Source organism: Lepisosteus platostomus, chromosome 7, assembly GCF_059453375.1.
Source record: "Lepisosteus platostomus isolate fLepPlt1 chromosome 7, fLepPlt1.hap1, whole genome shotgun sequence".
In the NCBI taxonomy this organism is placed as follows: Eukaryota; Metazoa; Chordata; class Actinopteri; order Semionotiformes; family Lepisosteidae; genus Lepisosteus; species Lepisosteus platostomus.
In genome coordinates, this window is record NC_142617.1 from 2,502,253 (window position 1) to 2,519,664 (window position 17,412).

At 35.6% G+C, this 17,412-nt stretch overlaps 4 protein-coding genes across 4 annotated transcripts; all 4 read right to left on the minus strand.

Annotated features, from left to right (window-relative positions):
• Nucleotides 1-1,992: 1,992 nt before the first annotated feature.
• On the minus strand, nt 1,993-2,952 carry LOC148657878 (olfactory receptor 52E4-like). Its single transcript, XM_088641899.1, has one exon. The coding sequence runs from the start codon at nt 2,950-2,952 to the stop codon at nt 1,993-1,995; it is 960 nt and encodes a 319-aa protein (XP_088498025.1).
• Nucleotides 2,953-7,232: 4,280 nt separating this feature from the next.
• Nucleotides 7,233-8,232, minus strand: LOC148657879 (olfactory receptor 52E4-like). Its single transcript, XM_088641900.1, has one exon. The coding sequence runs from the start codon at nt 8,218-8,220 to the stop codon at nt 7,255-7,257; it is 966 nt and encodes a 321-aa protein (XP_088498026.1). The 5' UTR covers nt 8,221-8,232; the 3' UTR covers nt 7,233-7,254.
• A 2,925-nt stretch (nt 8,233-11,157) lies between these two features.
• Nucleotides 11,158-12,145, minus strand: LOC148657880 (olfactory receptor 52E4-like). Its single transcript, XM_088641901.1, has one exon. The coding sequence runs from the start codon at nt 12,143-12,145 to the stop codon at nt 11,189-11,191; it is 957 nt and encodes a 318-aa protein (XP_088498027.1). The 3' UTR covers nt 11,158-11,188.
• A 2,350-nt stretch (nt 12,146-14,495) lies between these two features.
• On the minus strand, nt 14,496-16,137 carry LOC148657881 (olfactory receptor 52E4-like). The gene has a single exon (XM_088641902.1). The coding sequence runs from the start codon at nt 16,063-16,065 to the stop codon at nt 15,100-15,102; it is 966 nt and encodes a 321-aa protein (XP_088498028.1). The 5' UTR covers nt 16,066-16,137; the 3' UTR covers nt 14,496-15,099.
• Between the last annotated feature and the right edge of the window lie 1,275 nt (nt 16,138-17,412).

Genomic DNA, 17,412 nt, shown 5'->3' on the forward strand with positions numbered 1-17,412 from the left:
TCCAGGCTGTGTTATACTGTATATCACTGGTATTTGGTTTTCATAATTCTCAGGTGTCACTAAAAAGTCTGTAAAGTGCATACATAAGGAAACTTAGTACTTTTTAACACTGAAAGTGGATCATCTGTCTGTTTTAAATCAAATTAAAAAAAAACTCCACATGGTATTTCAAAATATGTTTGATAATCATTAGCAAAATAAAAAGATGACAGAAATGACTTCTTTGGTGCACCCCATAGTTTCTTATGGCACATCTATTCTTTGATCAGACTTTGCTTTCTATACAAACTTTTTAAAAATGATTTCAATTACTACAACAGCTGAGCATGGTAACAGAAAACATGTGACTTTAAACTGAAAAAAAACTGTACTGTTCCAGTATGAGTGTCACAACGTCTGTTGCAGCAGTCCTCTCATGAAGTTTCAGATAATTGGACAGTAAAATGCTGCAAACATTTCACTTGTTTTTTTTAATTAATTAAATAATTACTTTATATGCAATGTACTATATAGTGATTACCATATACTGAATAGAAAGACATCACCACTCATGACAGTTTTTGCCTAATGTGTTCCTTTGTCTTCAGGAGTACAAATGAATAACCCCTCCTTTCAATTTTAATGACTGTTAGGAGTATGATCCTAAATGAAAAGATGCACAGTGCATAAAGATATAAAATATTTTGAGTCACTAAAACATACTGTACACAGCACACATATAAAATGTATAAAGATTCAAATTTGAATTTAATGGGATTTTATATTTACATTTACTCAAAAATAGTAGCGTTGTTCTAGACAATTTATGTTTATATGCCCCAGTCTTTAATCCTGAATTGCTGAAAGATTACAATTCTTTAAACGTTTAACAGCTGATGACAAATTTAATGTACACAAATGTGAACACAAACAATCCATATTATCTTTTGTTCCTAAGGCCTGAAGTTTACCAGTCCTGGATGAATCACAAAACTAAAAGCATTATCTCAAACACAGTACATGACTCCAGCACAATAATTCAACATGCTCATAGGATATACTGAGGCAGCTATGAGATTATGTAGTCAGAGAAGTTCCTCATATCAACTGCACTTCAATATGAACTAGAGTTTTTTCATCAGATATAAACCTACTTATTACACGTTTTGAAATTGTGATATTGCCCATAGCAAAATTCATAGACTGACAAAAAAATCACTTGGCTCTACATACTGTAGCTCTTGTAAGTTTTTTAAAGTGGGTTTCATATTCTACGTTATTATTTACATCACTTCGGTTTAGTCTCTATTTACATTTATGAATGTCTCATTTGTTTTTTTTTAGCTGAAGGTAAAAACATTATTTTTCTCAGATAATTGAAGTTGGCGTTCATTTTTCATTTAGTGGGGCCAGCAGGGGGCGCTTACCCTGTGATCCATGTGGGTCCTAATGTCCCAGTATAGTGACAGGGACACTATACTGTAAACAGGCGGTGTCCTTCAGATGAGATGTAAAACCGAGGTCCTGACTCTCTGTGGTCATTAAAAATCCCAGGGTGTTTCTCGCAAAGAGTAGGGGTGTAACCCCAGCATCCTGGCCAAATTTCCCATTGTCCCTTACCAATCATGGCCTCCTAATAATTCCCATCTATGAATTGGCTTCATTACTCTGCACTCCTCCCCACTGATAGCTGATGTGTGATGAGCGTTCTGGCGCACTATGGCTGCCATCGCATCATCCAGGTGGATGCTGCACATTGGTGGTGGTGGAGGGGAGTCCCCATTACCTGTAAAGCGCTTTGAGTAGAGTGTCCAGAAAAGCGCTATATAAGTGTAAGCAATTATTATTATTATTATTATTATTATTATTATTATTATTATTATTATTATTATTATTATTATTATTATAATCAATTACTTTTTAAGATTATTTACCACCAATATTCTAGTCAAAATGGTCTGGAATTACCTGATATGTCTATAACAGTGGCTTCAAGCTTGTGTATCAAAATAATCAATGATGGTCCATGACACATTTTCTCTTTAGGAAGTGTTTCAAAAATGCTTGACGAATTTCCTTTGTTCTAACAGAATAAACAATGGGGTTTAACACTGGAGGAATGAGAAGATACAACACTGAGAAAATATTGTGAACATGAGGAGGAAAACCGTTTCCAAACCTGTACAATAAATAATTAAGCAGAGACATTATATAGAAGCAGAAGATAACAAACAAGTGAGAACCACAGGTGTTCAGAGCTTTTAAGCAAGCTGCTTTTGATCCTAGTTTTGACACCGCTCTGAGTATCATTATGTAAGAAGAAGCAATAAAAATCACATCTATAACCCATCCAAAAAATGCTACAAACAGTCCATAATAGCTGTTCATAGTTATATTAGCACAGGCCAGTTTTACTACAGCCATGTGATCACAGTAGCAATGGGGGATAATATTAGAAGAACAATAAGGCAATCTGGATGCTAATGTAGGTATCAGTCCAGGTAAAATTACATTTCTGATTAAAAATGCAACAAATATTTTTGCTATGAGAGTCCGTGACAGTATTACTGTATAGCGTAAAGGATAGTAAATGGCAATGTATCGGTCATAAGCCATCATCACTAGAACTGAGGATTCCAGTGCTGCAAAAATATAAATGAAGAACATCTGAATAAAACAGCCTTCAAATGAAATGTCCTTGTTGTCGAGCCAAAGCACTTCCAGCACTTTTGGTATAGTACTTGTGCATAAACCAATGTCCACCATTGCCAGCATGCAAAGGAAAAGGTACATGGGAGAGTGCAGACTCTTCTCTAGTCTGATCACTAGTATTAGGATGCTGTTAGCTGCGAGAGCAGTGATGTAGAGGACAGTGAAAGGGACAGACAGCCAGTGCTGCAGGTGCTCGATCCCAGGAAATCCCATCAAAATGAACACTGCTGGATGGAGGCTGGAGGTGTTGACAGCTGGCATGACTCTCTGTTGCTTCCTGCACACACAGCTAGAAAGCTAGAAAACATACAAATAAGCACTTGGAATAAACTAATTTCCTCAATAATAAAATTCAGTTTCATTTTCTTTGACAAAATGCAACCTGTTACCATACAGTGCAATTGTATTTTTTAATTAATTGAAAAAGAAATCTCACCAAAATGACAAGTAGTTCACAAGTGGGTCTGGGTTGCTCTGCCACGGAGAGTGAACACTGTAGGTTATTTATGACATCTGAGAAAATACTCTGAGGATTAATTTGTTCTTTCATTGCTTTGGCTGCATCTTATTTGCTTTGGTTCAAGACATTTCACAGGAGGCTGACTGCAGTGTTTTGAAAAATACTCACTTTGATTATTAATACCCTGAGATATGTATGCATGAAGGTGAATCATGAATATTCACAGATATAACTTAAACATGTGCTAAAAGCAATAGAGAGCTGCTACTACTAATTTTCAGATTCAGATTCAATTATTGCTTGTTTTCAAAACTAGGGCATATCTGCTGCAAATATAATGTCTTTAGTCTGAAACATTGAAATGTTTTGTAATGCAAGAAACAGTCTATAGTACTCTGAAGATATTTTTTTTCTTGCAAAAGTATGTATGAAATGTCGCCTTTCGTGTACAGTGTGAAGCAAAAATAATACAAATGACATTAAAAATGATGTCTGAAGATTTCCATTCATGTGCTGGCATATAGATCAGACAAGGCAGGACCTTAATCACAACTTAAACCCACAGTAAAGTGTAATATTCATTATCCATTCTTCACCATGCTTAACAAGCGGATCAACAGAAACCACAATCCTACAGCATAGAATGGAAAGGTCGATATTTAGAGCAGCACAGACTGTGCAAAGGTGACAGAATTACACAGGTAATGACAAGGTAATGCCTGACAAGGTAATGCCTGACAAGGTGCAGTGTAAGCACTAATTATTAAATAAGAATTCCATATGACTCGGCACAAGTTACAAGTTACTTGAGCTCATTTTTAACATTACCTGGCAAGGTGGGAGAAACAATAAACAGTATCACTATATTAATCTTCCTATTAATGTGTTTTTTATGGACACCATTACTATTTATTATTACAATGGGACAAGCTCTGTGTGGTAAACATCTGCTGTTGTGTTGAAATCCAAGACACATTGATGTTTATTTTCTTCTGATAAGCATAGATTGCTCATGTTGCATTTGTAGGGACAAGGCCAATTATTTCACTTAGAATTAAGTGTTATTAAACATTTCTAATAATCTTTGTGTGCCTTGACCAAGCAGCCTGGTGCCTATCTCTGTGTGAGGGCACATGAATGTACAGTAGCTAAAGAGGCCTCTCTTTGTGATCTCAGTCACAGAATGACCTAGTGGTTTTTGCATGTGGGAAAATAATGGAGCTGAGTTTGTCTTCTGCATAATGATCTTTCTCAGGACAGCGACGTTCTAGCACTTCCCATAATGGATATCCACTGCTGGTGCCTGGATGTCTAGAAGAGAGATGGGTATAGTCAATTGCCCAAAGGAAGATCCACCAATGAGTATTCACCAGGGTGGGTACCAAAACCATACCTGATAGGAACCCAGTCAATAACCAACTTGTGATGTTACCCCATAAAATCTGTAACCCAACTCATTTTTGCTGGTTAACTCACTGGCTTCTCAATATCTATTCAATTGAACTGGCTATCTGACTTTTCCAGCCAATTGACTACAAGCAGTCTGAGTCAGCACTCTTCTTCAAGAAGCCAGGCCAAATGGCTGAGTCAGTAAAGCTCAGAATTCTGTCCAAGATGTCCTTTCAACAAACAGAATAAATCATGTGTTCCTGAACCCATGTCAATAAAATAAGACAGCTGGACTCTTTCTTTTTGTCAACATCCAGAATAGCCAGGCATATTCTAAAAAAAAACTGTACCGGAGACAAAATGAGTTCCCTTTTGTCTATGTTGCAGCTGCAGTCCAAGAAGACAAAAGAAGTTTTTAAAGACTGAAGTCAAAAAGATACAGAGTTGCCCAGCAAAGAAAGGCAAAGCTGCTCCAGGAACTTCCCAGCACAAAATGGCTGCCAAAGTTGGATGTTGGCCCAGTCTACTAAGCTCTGTTTTACCAGCAGGAAGTTTAACTCATCAAGGAAGTGTGGCCAATGAATAGTTTGAGTATAAACTTCTTTATTTACATTATAATTCTCGGGATTTGAACTATTATTCCAAACAAATGTCTATTTTTTACTTAATGATAGTAAATGCATAGTTACTTGTGTTTGAGAATATAAATGTGATTTAATTATGTGGGATTAATAGAACCTAAGAACTACACTGAATACTGTTATCGTTATTGTATTTTAACTTTGAAGTTATTAACTCTGATCTTTCGAATTCCTGAATAAACAATCAACTTTTGTATCATACTAGATCATTTCTCAAATATATTCTATTACATAAGTTGTTTGTTATGTATGTTTTGGTGTCATGTCAACACATTTATATTAACAAATTGTATATTGTATATTCTGTGTGTGAGACTGTAAATTATTATGTTTATTTGTTCCTAAAAGTCATCAAGGAATCTTGCAATTTACTGGTACAATTTTTATTAAACCCAGACTTCATCTACATATTGCTTAAATAAAAGCAGAACTTGATGTATTAAATATAGTTTAAGCATGTAAATATGTGAAATGTTTGTCTCTTATTGACATTTTGAACTGTAAACATTATTTGTAAAAGCTGTTTATTTTCTAAAGTATCACATTTATACTTATAGCATTTCAGGAAAAGATTCCTCTGCATTTCAGGGTGTGTAACCGCATGTCACTGATTTTCAATATTCTTAATCCTCAGCTGTCACTAAATAAAATTTATTTAAGGGGCAAGCAGGAGAAAACTTATTGCATTTTTAAAAGGAGATTGTTTTTACGCCCTGTTTAACATCAAAAATAAAAAAATTCTAAGTGAAATTTCAAAATATGTTTGATAATTATTGTAGTAGAATGGTAATAAGATGACAAAAAGGACTTCTGTTATACACTCCCATATGTGTTATGGCACATTTCTGAATCACACCTTGCTCACTATGCAGACCATTTTAAAATGATTTCAAGTACTACAGTAGCTGATAATAGTAACAGTGATTTAAAATTAATGAAAATTCAGTTTCAGTACAAATATGACAAACTACATGACAGTAGTTCTGATGTCCATTTCTCATCTCGCATTCGTAATAAAATTGATCAAGCATTAAACATTTTCAGAACTTTTTCAGAAGAATATGTAGTAGAACATTCCTGTACATACCGTGTGCAGTGTTTTAAACATAGACAGACATCACCTCTGAGAACCTTTCTTTGCTTTACAAAAATGCAACGCCTTTGTCTTCAGGAAAAGGGATTACTGCCCCCACCTTCAAGTTTCATGGCTGTTAAGAATATGGACGCTCTTGCTTTAAATTACATACTGAAGGTAAACACATAAAAATTATTTTGAGCAATGAAAAAATACACAATACAAAAATGATAGTTTGAATTTACAAATGTTTTTAACATTTATTATTTAAATGTCCTCACACAGAGTAGCCTTGCTACAGATAATCCCTGTTCACATTACTCTGTCATTAATTCTGAATTTTATCAAGGGCTGAAAGCTTGCAATTCTTCAGACATTTAACTGTTGATGACCACAATCATTTACACAAATGACAGCACTAGAAATCCATAAAATATTTTGTTTCGTGAGGACAAGAATTGAGAACCCCTGGATGAACCCCAAAACTAGGGACAATATCTCAAACACAGTACATAATCCCAGCACTGTGATCCACAGTAATTCAACATGCTCATTGGACATACTGAGACAGCTGTGAAATTATTTAGCCAGAGAAGGTCCTCATATGAAGTGCACTTAAATATGAACTAGGTTTCTTTTTTCAGACATATGGCTACATTTCATGCATCTCATCACAATCATGAAAAAGGAATGAAAAGTAAACCACTTTCCCCCCATAGTGCTTTTTTGTTTCTTTAAGGTGTATTTTATTCTTTATAACATACAGTACATAACTACTCTTACAGTTTATGAATATTTAATTCATGTTGTTCAAATCTAGCTACAGGTAAAAACATTTTGCTCTCATAACTGATGGGCACATTAAGGTTTTGAGCAGGTGTTTTTTTCATAATCAATTACCATTTTAGATTATTTACTGACATGATATGCTAGTCAAAATGCTCTGGAATTACCTGATATGTCTATAGCAGTGGCTTCAAGCTTGAGTATTAAAATAATCAATGATGGTCCATGACCGGGTGAAGTTTTCTCTTTAGGAAGTGTTTCAGAAATGCTTGACGAATTTCCTTTGTTCTAACTGAATAAACAATGGGGTTTAACACTGGAGGAATGAGAAGATACAAGACTGAGAAAATATTGTGAACATGGGGAGGAAAACCGTTTCCAAACCTGTACAATAAATAATTAAGCAGAGACATTATATAGAAGCAGAAGATAACAAACAAGTGAGACCCACAGGTGTTCAGAGCTTTTAAGCAAGCTCCTTTTGATCCTAGTTTTAACACTGCTCTAAGTATCATTATGTAAGAAGAAGCAATAAAAATCACATCCAGACCTAATATGGAAAATGCCACAAACAGTCCATAATAACTGTTCATGGTTATATTAGCACAGGCCAGTTTTGCTACAGCCATGTGATCACAGTAGCAATGGGGGATAATATTAGAAGAACAATAAGGCAATCTGGATGCTAATGTAGGTATCAGTCCAGGTAAAATTATGTCTCTGATTAAAAATGCAACTAAAATTTTTGCTATGAGAGTCCGTGACAGTATTGCTGTGTAGCGTAAAGGGCTATAAATGGCAATGTATCGGTCATAAGCCATCATCACTAGAACTGTGGATTCCAGTGCTGCAAAAACATAAATGAAGAACATCTGAATAAAACAGCCTTCAAATGAAATTTCCTTGTTGTCGAGCCAAAGCACTTCCAGCACTTTTGGTAAAGTAGTTGTGCATAAACCGATGTCCACCATTGCCAGCATGCAAAGGAAAAGGTACATGGGAGAGTGCAGACTCTTCTCTAGTCTGATCACTAGTATTAGGATGCTGTTAGCTGTGAGAGCAGTGATGTAGAGGACAGTGAAAGGGACAGACAGCCAGTGCTGCAGGTGCTCGATCCCAGGAAATCCCATCAAAATGAACACTGCTGGACGGAGGCTGGAGGTGTTGACAGCTGGCATGACTCTCTGTTGCTTCCTGTACACACAGCTAGATACTGTAGAAAGCAAGAGTTTGTTTACACACAAAAAAAAACACTTGAAGCTTGAGACAAATTCTTTCCCTTAATAATTTAAGTCACTGTTATAAGTTTTATTTCCATTATTTTTGAGCAGCACGGCACGTTACCATCTCAACATTTTTTGAGAAATTAGAAAATCTCACCAAAAGGACAAGTACTTCACTGGATCTTCACAGCTGCGTATGGGGTTCTCTTCAATGGCGAGTGAACACTAAGTTATTTATGACATCAGAGAAAATACTCTGAGGATTAATTTGTTCTTTCATTGCTTTGGCCGCATCTAATTTGCTTTGGTTCAAGACAATTCACAGGAGGCCGACTCTAGTGTTTCAAAAAAAACTTACCTTGAATGTTAATAACCTTAGATATGTAATGTATGAAGATGAATCACGCGTATCCACAGATAACATTTACTGTATATAGTGCAAAAAGCAATACAGAGCTGCTCCTATTCATTTTTAGATTAAGGCTCAATTTCTGCCTGTTTTTTTAAAGCTGGAACATGTAATGCGCAAATATACACTGTAACCAGTGCCTTCGATCTGTCACATGGACAGGATTTGTAATGCAGCAAACAGTGTACTCTGAAGAAGAGAAGGTGTTTTTTTAACAATAGAGTCTTAAATCTTGCCTTTCTTGTACAGATCTCATGTCTGAAAAATGCATAATCTTATAAGCAGACTCTGTAGCAGTGTAATGAATTGGATCTGGCTAAAGCCTAGACACCTTATTTTCTATATAGTAAGTGTGTGAAGCAAAAATTATACACATGACATTAAAATTATGTTTTAAGATTTTCAGTCATATCCTGTCATATCCATCAGACAAGATCAGGGGTAGATCAGGGACTACCTCGAGCACAAGTTAAACACACAGTAATGTATGGTTTGTTTTCATTATCCAGTATTCAGCAAGCAGAGATACACACTTATCAAGCTGATGAACAGAAACCACAATCCTATTGCACAGAGTGGAAAGGTCATCTTTCTGAGCAGGATACACTGTACACTGGGGAGGCATCAGAAGACGGAATCACGTACCGTAGGTGTGCAAGGTCTGACAAGGTGCAGTGCAGGCAGTGAAGTTCTTTGTGTTCCATTAGAGTCATCTTTGACACTGATTTTTTTTTTAAATCCCAGTGACTCAGGGCACAAATTACTGTAGCTTTTGTTTCAGTTATACACATTTACTTGTGGTCTTTTTAATGTGGTATTCTACCACTGCATGGCAAGCTGGGAGAACCAATAAACAATACTACTACATTAATCTTCCTTTTAATGCATTTTTAAAGGCATTGACATTGGTTTGTTACCAATGGGGAACACTCTGCGTGGTCAACAACAGCCGTTATATTGAAGGCTAAGGCATGTCTAATTTCTTCCTCTCTGATTAGTACTGAGTGCTCAAGGTCCATAGCTGTCACTGCTCTTCAATATTCTTAATCCTCAGCGTTCACTAAAAAATATTTACAGTGTATGCGTGAGGAAACTATTGGATTTTCACAAAGAAATTGTTTTGATTCTCTGTTTAAATCAAATTTAAAAAACTCCACATGGAATTTCAAAACATTTTTGATAATTACTGTAGTAGCAGGACACAAGATGACAGAAAGGACTTCTGTAATACATTCCAACATCCTTTTTTTGAATCACCCTTCCCTTTCTGTGGAAACTATTTCAAAATTATTTCAATTACTATGGCAGATGAGCATGGTAACAGAAAACATGCCTTAAAATTGATGAAAATACTGTTTCTGAATGAATGTGACAAACTACATTAGACATTCTGTTGTTTGTTTCTGAACTAACATAAAATCGATCATGCATTAAACCTTTTCAGAACTTTTTTCAGAAGAATCTGTAGTAGAACTTTCCTGAACTGTACATACGGTGTACAGTGTTTAAAACACAGACAGACATCATCACTGAGAACATCTGTTTTCTTTCAAAAAATGCAACTCCTTTGTCTTCAGGAAGACAGATTACTGACCCTGTCCCCTTCAGGTTTAATAGCTGATAAGAATATGGATGCCCTTAAAGTTATAGATGTAGATAAACACAGAAACTTTATTTTGAGTAATGGAAAAATTCATAATGCACCAATGACAGTTTGAACTTACATAAGTTTATAATATTTTATATTTAATTTTCTTCACACAGGTTAGCCTTGTTACAAACAATCCCTATTTACATTCCTCTGTCTTTAATTCTGAAATCTACAAAGGGCTGGAAGATTGCAATACTTTAAACATTAAACAGTATATGACAAAAATAATTTACACAAATGAGAGCACAAAAATTCAATGTATGTTTTGTTTCATGATCCCAGTTGTGCACCCCTGGATGAACCCCAAAGCTATGGGCATCATCTCACACAACACCTGACCGCAGCACTGTGAACCACAGTAATTCAACATGCTCAAAGGATATACTGAGGCAGCGGTGAAATTACGTAGCCTGGGAAGCTCCTCATGTGAAGTGCAAGGTTTCTTTTTTCAGACATATGGCTGCATCTTATACATCTCATAAACCTGGTGAAAAGACCCTTTTCAACAACACCTCTACTATATATATATATTCTTCTATATTTCTATTTTGTTTATGTACAGTATGTTTTATTCTACAATGTATTGCATATATCACTGCTCTAATAGTGTACATCACTGCACTATTCTCATTCAGTTTGTGAATATTTCATTTATGTTTTTCAACCCTAACTGCAGTAAAAACGTTATTTTGGTCACATAATTGAAGGGCACATTAAGGTTTTAAGCTGGTATATGCTTCTTCTTAATCAATTAACTTTTAGATTATTAACTGTCAGGATTCTAGTCAAAATGCTCTGAAATTACCTGATACGGTATATCTATAGCAGTGCCTTCAATCTTAAATATTAAAATAACCGAAACTTCACATGACAGGGTGAAGTTTTCTCTTTAGGAAGTGTTTCAGAAATGCTTGACGAATTTCCTTTGTCCTAACAGAATAAACAATGGGGTTTAACACTGGAGGAATGAGAAGATACAAGACTGAGAAAATATTGTGAACATGGGGAGGAAAACCGTTTCCAAACCTGTACAATAAATAATTAAGCAGAGACATTATATAGAAGCAGAAGATAACAAACAAGTGAGAACCGCAGGTGTTCAGAGCTTTTAAGCAAGCTCCTTTTGATCCTAGTTTTAACACCGCTCTGAGTATCATTATGTAAGAACAGGCTATAAAAATCACATCCAGACCTAATATGGAAAATGCCACAAACAGTCCATAATAACTGTTCATGGTTATATTAGCACAGGCCAGTTTTGCTACAGCCATGTGGTCACAGTAACAATGGGGGATAATATTAGAAGAACAATAAGGCAATCTGGATGCTAATATTGGTATGAGCCCGGTTAAAACAACATCTCTGATTAAAAGACCCACAAATACCTTACCAATGAGTGTTTTTGATACCATTGCTGTGTAGCGTAAAGGGGTATAAATGGCAATGTATCGGTCATAAGCCATCATCAACAGAATTGAGGATTCTAATGTTACAAAAACATAAATGAAGAACATCTGAATAAAACAGCCTCCAAATGAAATGTCCTTGTTCTTGAGCCAAAGCACTTCCAGCACTTTTGGTAAAGTAGTTGTGCATAAACCGATATCCACCATTGCCAGCATGCAAAGGAAAAGGTACATGGGAGAGTGCAGACTCTTCTCTAGTCTGATCACTAGTATTAGGATGCTGTTTGCTGTGAGAGCCGTGATGAAGAGGACAGTGAAAGGGACAGACAGCCAGTGCTGCAGGTGCTCGATCCCAGGAAATCCCATCAAAATGAACACTGCTGGACGGAGGCTGGAGGTGTTGACAGCTGGCATGACTCTCTGTTGCTTCCTACACACATACATAGAAAGCAAGAGTTCTTTTACACACAAATAAGCATTTGAAGCTTAAAACAAATTATTTCTCTTAATAATAAAAGTCACTGTTTATTGTAAGTTTTATTTGCATTATTTTTAAGCATCACAACACATTTTACCACGTCATGGTTTCTCGAGAAATTAAAGAGATCTCACCAAAATGAGACGTGCCCTGTATTTCACTGGATCTTCACAAGTGGGTCTGGGTTGCTCTGCCACGGAGAGTGAACACTGTAGGTTATTTATGACATCTCAGAAAATACTCTGAGGATTAATTTGTTCTTTCATTGCTTTGGCTGCATCTTATTTGCTTTGGTTCAAGACATTTCACAGGAGGCCGACTCTAGTGTTTTGAAAAATACTCACCATGAATGTTAATAACCTCAGATATATCATGCATGAAGATGAATCAGTAGTATCCACATAACGTAAACAAGTACAAGAAGCAACACAGAGCTGCTCTTAATAATTTTCAGATTAAAGCTCAATTAGTGCTTGTTTTCAAAGCTGGGGCATGTATTGTGCACATACTGTATACTGTAACCAGTGTCATCGATCTGCCACATGCAGATATTTTGTAATGCAGCAGTGTACACTGAAGAGGAGAAGGTGTTTTCTAGCAATAGAGTGTCTTAAATTTCGTAGATATGTTTTATATTTGAAAGATGAATATTTTATAAGCATAACACTGTATGCTTATAGTGTAGCAGTGTAATGCATTCAATCTGGTTACAGAATAGACATTTCATTTTTCACATAGTGAGTAATGTGTGAAGCAAAAATAATTAACATGACATTAAAATGATGTCTGAAGATTTCCATTCATTTAGATCTCATATAGATCAGACAAGGAAGGACCTTAAGCACAAGTCAAACACACAGTAAGGTATGGTGTTCATTATCTGTTCCTTACCAGTAAGGAAGTGAAGTTCTTTGTGTTTCATTAGAGTTATCTCTGACACTGATTTTTAAAAAATAATTCACAGGGCACAAGTTATTGTAGCTTTTGTTTCAGTTATGCACATTTTTCTGGAGGTCTTTTTAATGTGGTATTCTACCACTGCATGGCAAGGTGGGAGAACCAATAAACAGTACCACTACATTAATCTTCCTATTAATGTATTTTTATAGACATCGCTCTTTATTACCAATGGGACATGCTCTGTGTGGTCCACATCTGCTTGTATGGAAAGCCAAGGCATGTTGATTTTTATTTTCTTCCTCTCTCTGATTACTGCAGAGTGATCATGTTGCATTTTAAAACAAAATGTTGCATTGATGTATTAAGTGAAGTTATAGCATGTGAATATGTGAAACGTTTGTCCCTTACTTTCTTACTGTAAACTCTTTTTGTAGAAGCTGTCCATTTTCTAAAGCACCATATTTCAACATTTAGCAATTCAGCAAAAGCTTTTTCTGCATTTCAGGGTGTGTTACTGTATGTATGTCACTGATTTTCAGTCACTAAATAAAGCTTATTTAAAGTGCATGCATGAGGAAACCTCTTGAACTTTCACAAGGAAATTGTTTTGACTCTCTGTTTTAAATATAAAAAACTCTACGTGGAATTTCAAAATATTTTTGATAATTAGTAGCACGGTAATGATGACAGAAAGGACTTCTGTAATACATTCCAATGTTTTATGGCACAACCTTTTTCTAAATCACTCTCTGTGAATAGTAATTTCAATTACTAAGAAAATGAGCATGGTAACAGAAAACGTGCCTTAAAAGTGATGAAAAAACTGTTTCTGAACGAATGTGACAAACTACATGACGGACGTTCTGTTGTTCATTTCTCAGCTAACATTCACCATAAAATTGATCATGCAGTAAACCTTTTCAGAACTTCTTTCAGAAGAATCTGTAGTAGAACTGTCCTGTACTGTACATACGGTGTACAGTGTTTAAAACACAGACAGACACCACTACTGAGAACATCTGTTTTCTTTCAAAAAATGCAACTCCTTTGTCTTCAGGAAGACAGATTACTGGCCCTGTCCCCTTCAGGTTTAATAGCTAATAAGAATATGGATGCCCTTAAAGTTATATATGTAAATAAACACAAAAACTTTGTTTTGAGTAACGGAAAAATTCATACTGCACCAATGACAGTTTGAACTAACATACGTTTATAACATTAATTATTTACTGTATGTTTCCTCACATGGAGTAGCCTTGTCACAAACAATCCCTATTTACATTCCTTTGTCTTTAATTCTGAAATTTACAATAGGCCAGAAGATTGCAATTCTTTAAACATTAATCAGTAGACGACAAAAATAATTTAGACAAATGAGAGCACAAAAAATCCAACATATTTTTTGTTTAATGATCCCAGTTGTGCACCCCTGGATGAAAGCTATGGGCATCATCTCACACAACACCCGACCTCAGCACTGTGAACCACAGTAATTCAACATGATCAAAGGATATATTGAGGCAGCTGTGAAATTACGTAGCCTGGGAAGCTCCTCATATGAATTGCAAGGTTTCTTTTTTCAGACATATGGCTGCGTCTTATACATCTCATAAATCTGGTGAAAATCCCTTTTCAACAACACCTAATGCTGAGCAAAATTAACAGTTTCTCCCACAGTACCCACAGACTGACACAAAAATCACTTGGCCCTTCATAGCTGACATATGTTTTTTAAAGCGGGTTTCAAATTCATGTTATTAAAAAATACATCACTTTGGTTTAGACACTATTTACATTTATGAATATTGCATTTGTGTTTATAAAGAATAGCTGAAGGTAAAAACATTATTTTGCCCACTAACTGAAGTTGAGTTGTTTTTCTTAATCTGTTACTTTTTTTAGATTATCTGCCTCCAATCTTCTAGTCAAAATGGTCTGGAATTACCTGATATGTCTATAGCAGTGGCTTCTATCTTGACTATTAAAATAATCAATGGTGGTCAATGACAGGGTGAAGTTTTCTCTTTAGGAAGTGTTTCAGAAATGCTTGACGAATTTCCTTTGTCCTAACAGAATAAACAATGGGGTTTAACACTGGAGGAATGAGAAGATACAAGACTGAGAAAATATTGTGAACATGAGGAGGAAAACCGTTTCCAAGCCTGTACAATACATAATTAAGCAGAGACATTATATAGAAGCAGAAGATAACAAACAAGTGAGACCCACAGGTGTTCAGAGCTTTTAAGCAAGCTGCTTTTGATCCTAGTTTTAGTGCTGCTCTGAAAATCATTATGTAAGAAGAAGCAATAAAAATTACATCCAGACCTAATATGGAAAATGCTGCTGCCAGTCCGTAGTGACTGTTAATGGTTATATTAGCACAGGCCAGTTTTGCTACAGCCATGTGGTCACAGTAGCAATGGGGGATAATATTAGAAGAACAATAAGGCAATCTGGATGCTAATATTGGTACAATCCCGGTTAAAACGACATCTCTGATTAAAAGACCCACAAATACCTTACCAATGAGTTTTTTCGATAGCATTGCTGTGTAGCGTAAAGGATAGTAAATGGCAATGTATCGGTCAAAAGCCATCATCAACAGAATTGAGGATTCTAATGTTACAAAAACATAAATGAAGAACATCTGAATAAAACAGCCTTCAAATGAAATGTCCTTGTTGTTGAGCCAAAGCACTTCCAGCACTTTTGGTAAAGTAGTTGTGCATAAACCGATGTCCACCATTGCCAGCATGCAAAGGAAAAGGTACATGGGAGAGTGCAGACTCTTCTCTAGTCTGATCACTAGTATTAGGATGCTGTTAGCTACAAGAGCAGTGATGTAGAGGACAGTGAAAGGGACAGACAGCCAGTGCTGCAGGTGCTCGATCCCAGGAAATCCCATCAAAATGAACACTGCTGGACGGAGGCTGGAGGTGTTGACAGCTGGCATGACTCTCTGTTGCTTCCTGCACACACAGCTAGATAGAAAGCATGAGTTCTTTTACACACAAATAAACACTCAAGCAAATTTTCTCTTCATTAGAAAATCACCCTCATTGTCAGTATCTCAGAATTTTAAGTAGGTAGCTGTGTTAGGTTCTTCGGAGAAGAAGAAGGCTCCACAGCTGATTCTTTTTTTTTCTTCTCTTTTCAACATGGAATACATTTTACAATTTAGTTTGTTTCCCTTTCCTGAAAGGAATTACACATTTTTTTTTGTATTTTAGGATTAATTATCTTTTACAATTTTCATTTAACCTTCATTTGGGCACATGTAAAATATAAAACTTCTATGTCAGTGTGGCTATCATTATGAAAAGCAAAAAGATAGATGTAGAGAAGAGAGAACTCACCAGAGTTACAGGTTCTTCAAGGAACATCTACAGTGCAGCAATATAAAAGACTTCTAAATTCCTTCTGGAGTATTGAAAAGTACTCAGAGAATTACAGCCTGTTTGTTTTGCTGCATAGAATACCCTTTTGGGTCATGACTTCTCAAGAGACATGACTTCAAGTGTTTAGGTTTTTTTTTGCTTCTGCATGAATAGCTTATAGTAATACTGTGAATGAGTCACATACGGGTTACATGAAATACATTTTAAGCACATTTCAAGTTATTCATTTGTGATTCAAAGACTCAGATTATTAAAGTATTTATATCCCATGTAAAGTATGAAATCTGGATCTTTAATTATTTAGCCAATATTTAAGGAAAAATGACCATGTGTCACATATAAATTATCTAATTAGTCAGCATTGTGTTTTTTTATAGTAGAACATAGGTTGCTAGTCTAGACCATCACTCTTATTATTACTTTACATCCTACCCTAATGATATCTAATAAACTCACTTGAAATCATTAAATAAGAAGCGAGCCTAAAGTAATTTAGGAACATGTGGAATCTGTTGGATTTTTTTAGGGTTATGGAATTTTTTTTCTAATATGGAAACTGTCTATTTGTACAAGATGAACATTTTTTTGGAATCACTCAGTTTTTTTGGAATCACTATGACCTGTGAATGACTAAAGCTGGCAAGAAAAAATGAAAAGGGAAGCATCTAAAACTCACAGTAATGTTTCCAACTAAAATATACATAAATATTAACTGACATGTTCCTTTACAAAATAGTCACAAAGTACCATGGTTAGCCTAAAGATTTAATGTAGGTGTTTCACATGGCCCTAATTCTCTTTTGCGTTGACTAAGAAACACACCTTTTGCTACAGTACATTTGTACAATTTAAATCTTCCCCTTTCAGGCCCAATTTGCAGAAAATAATTCTTATCCATTAAT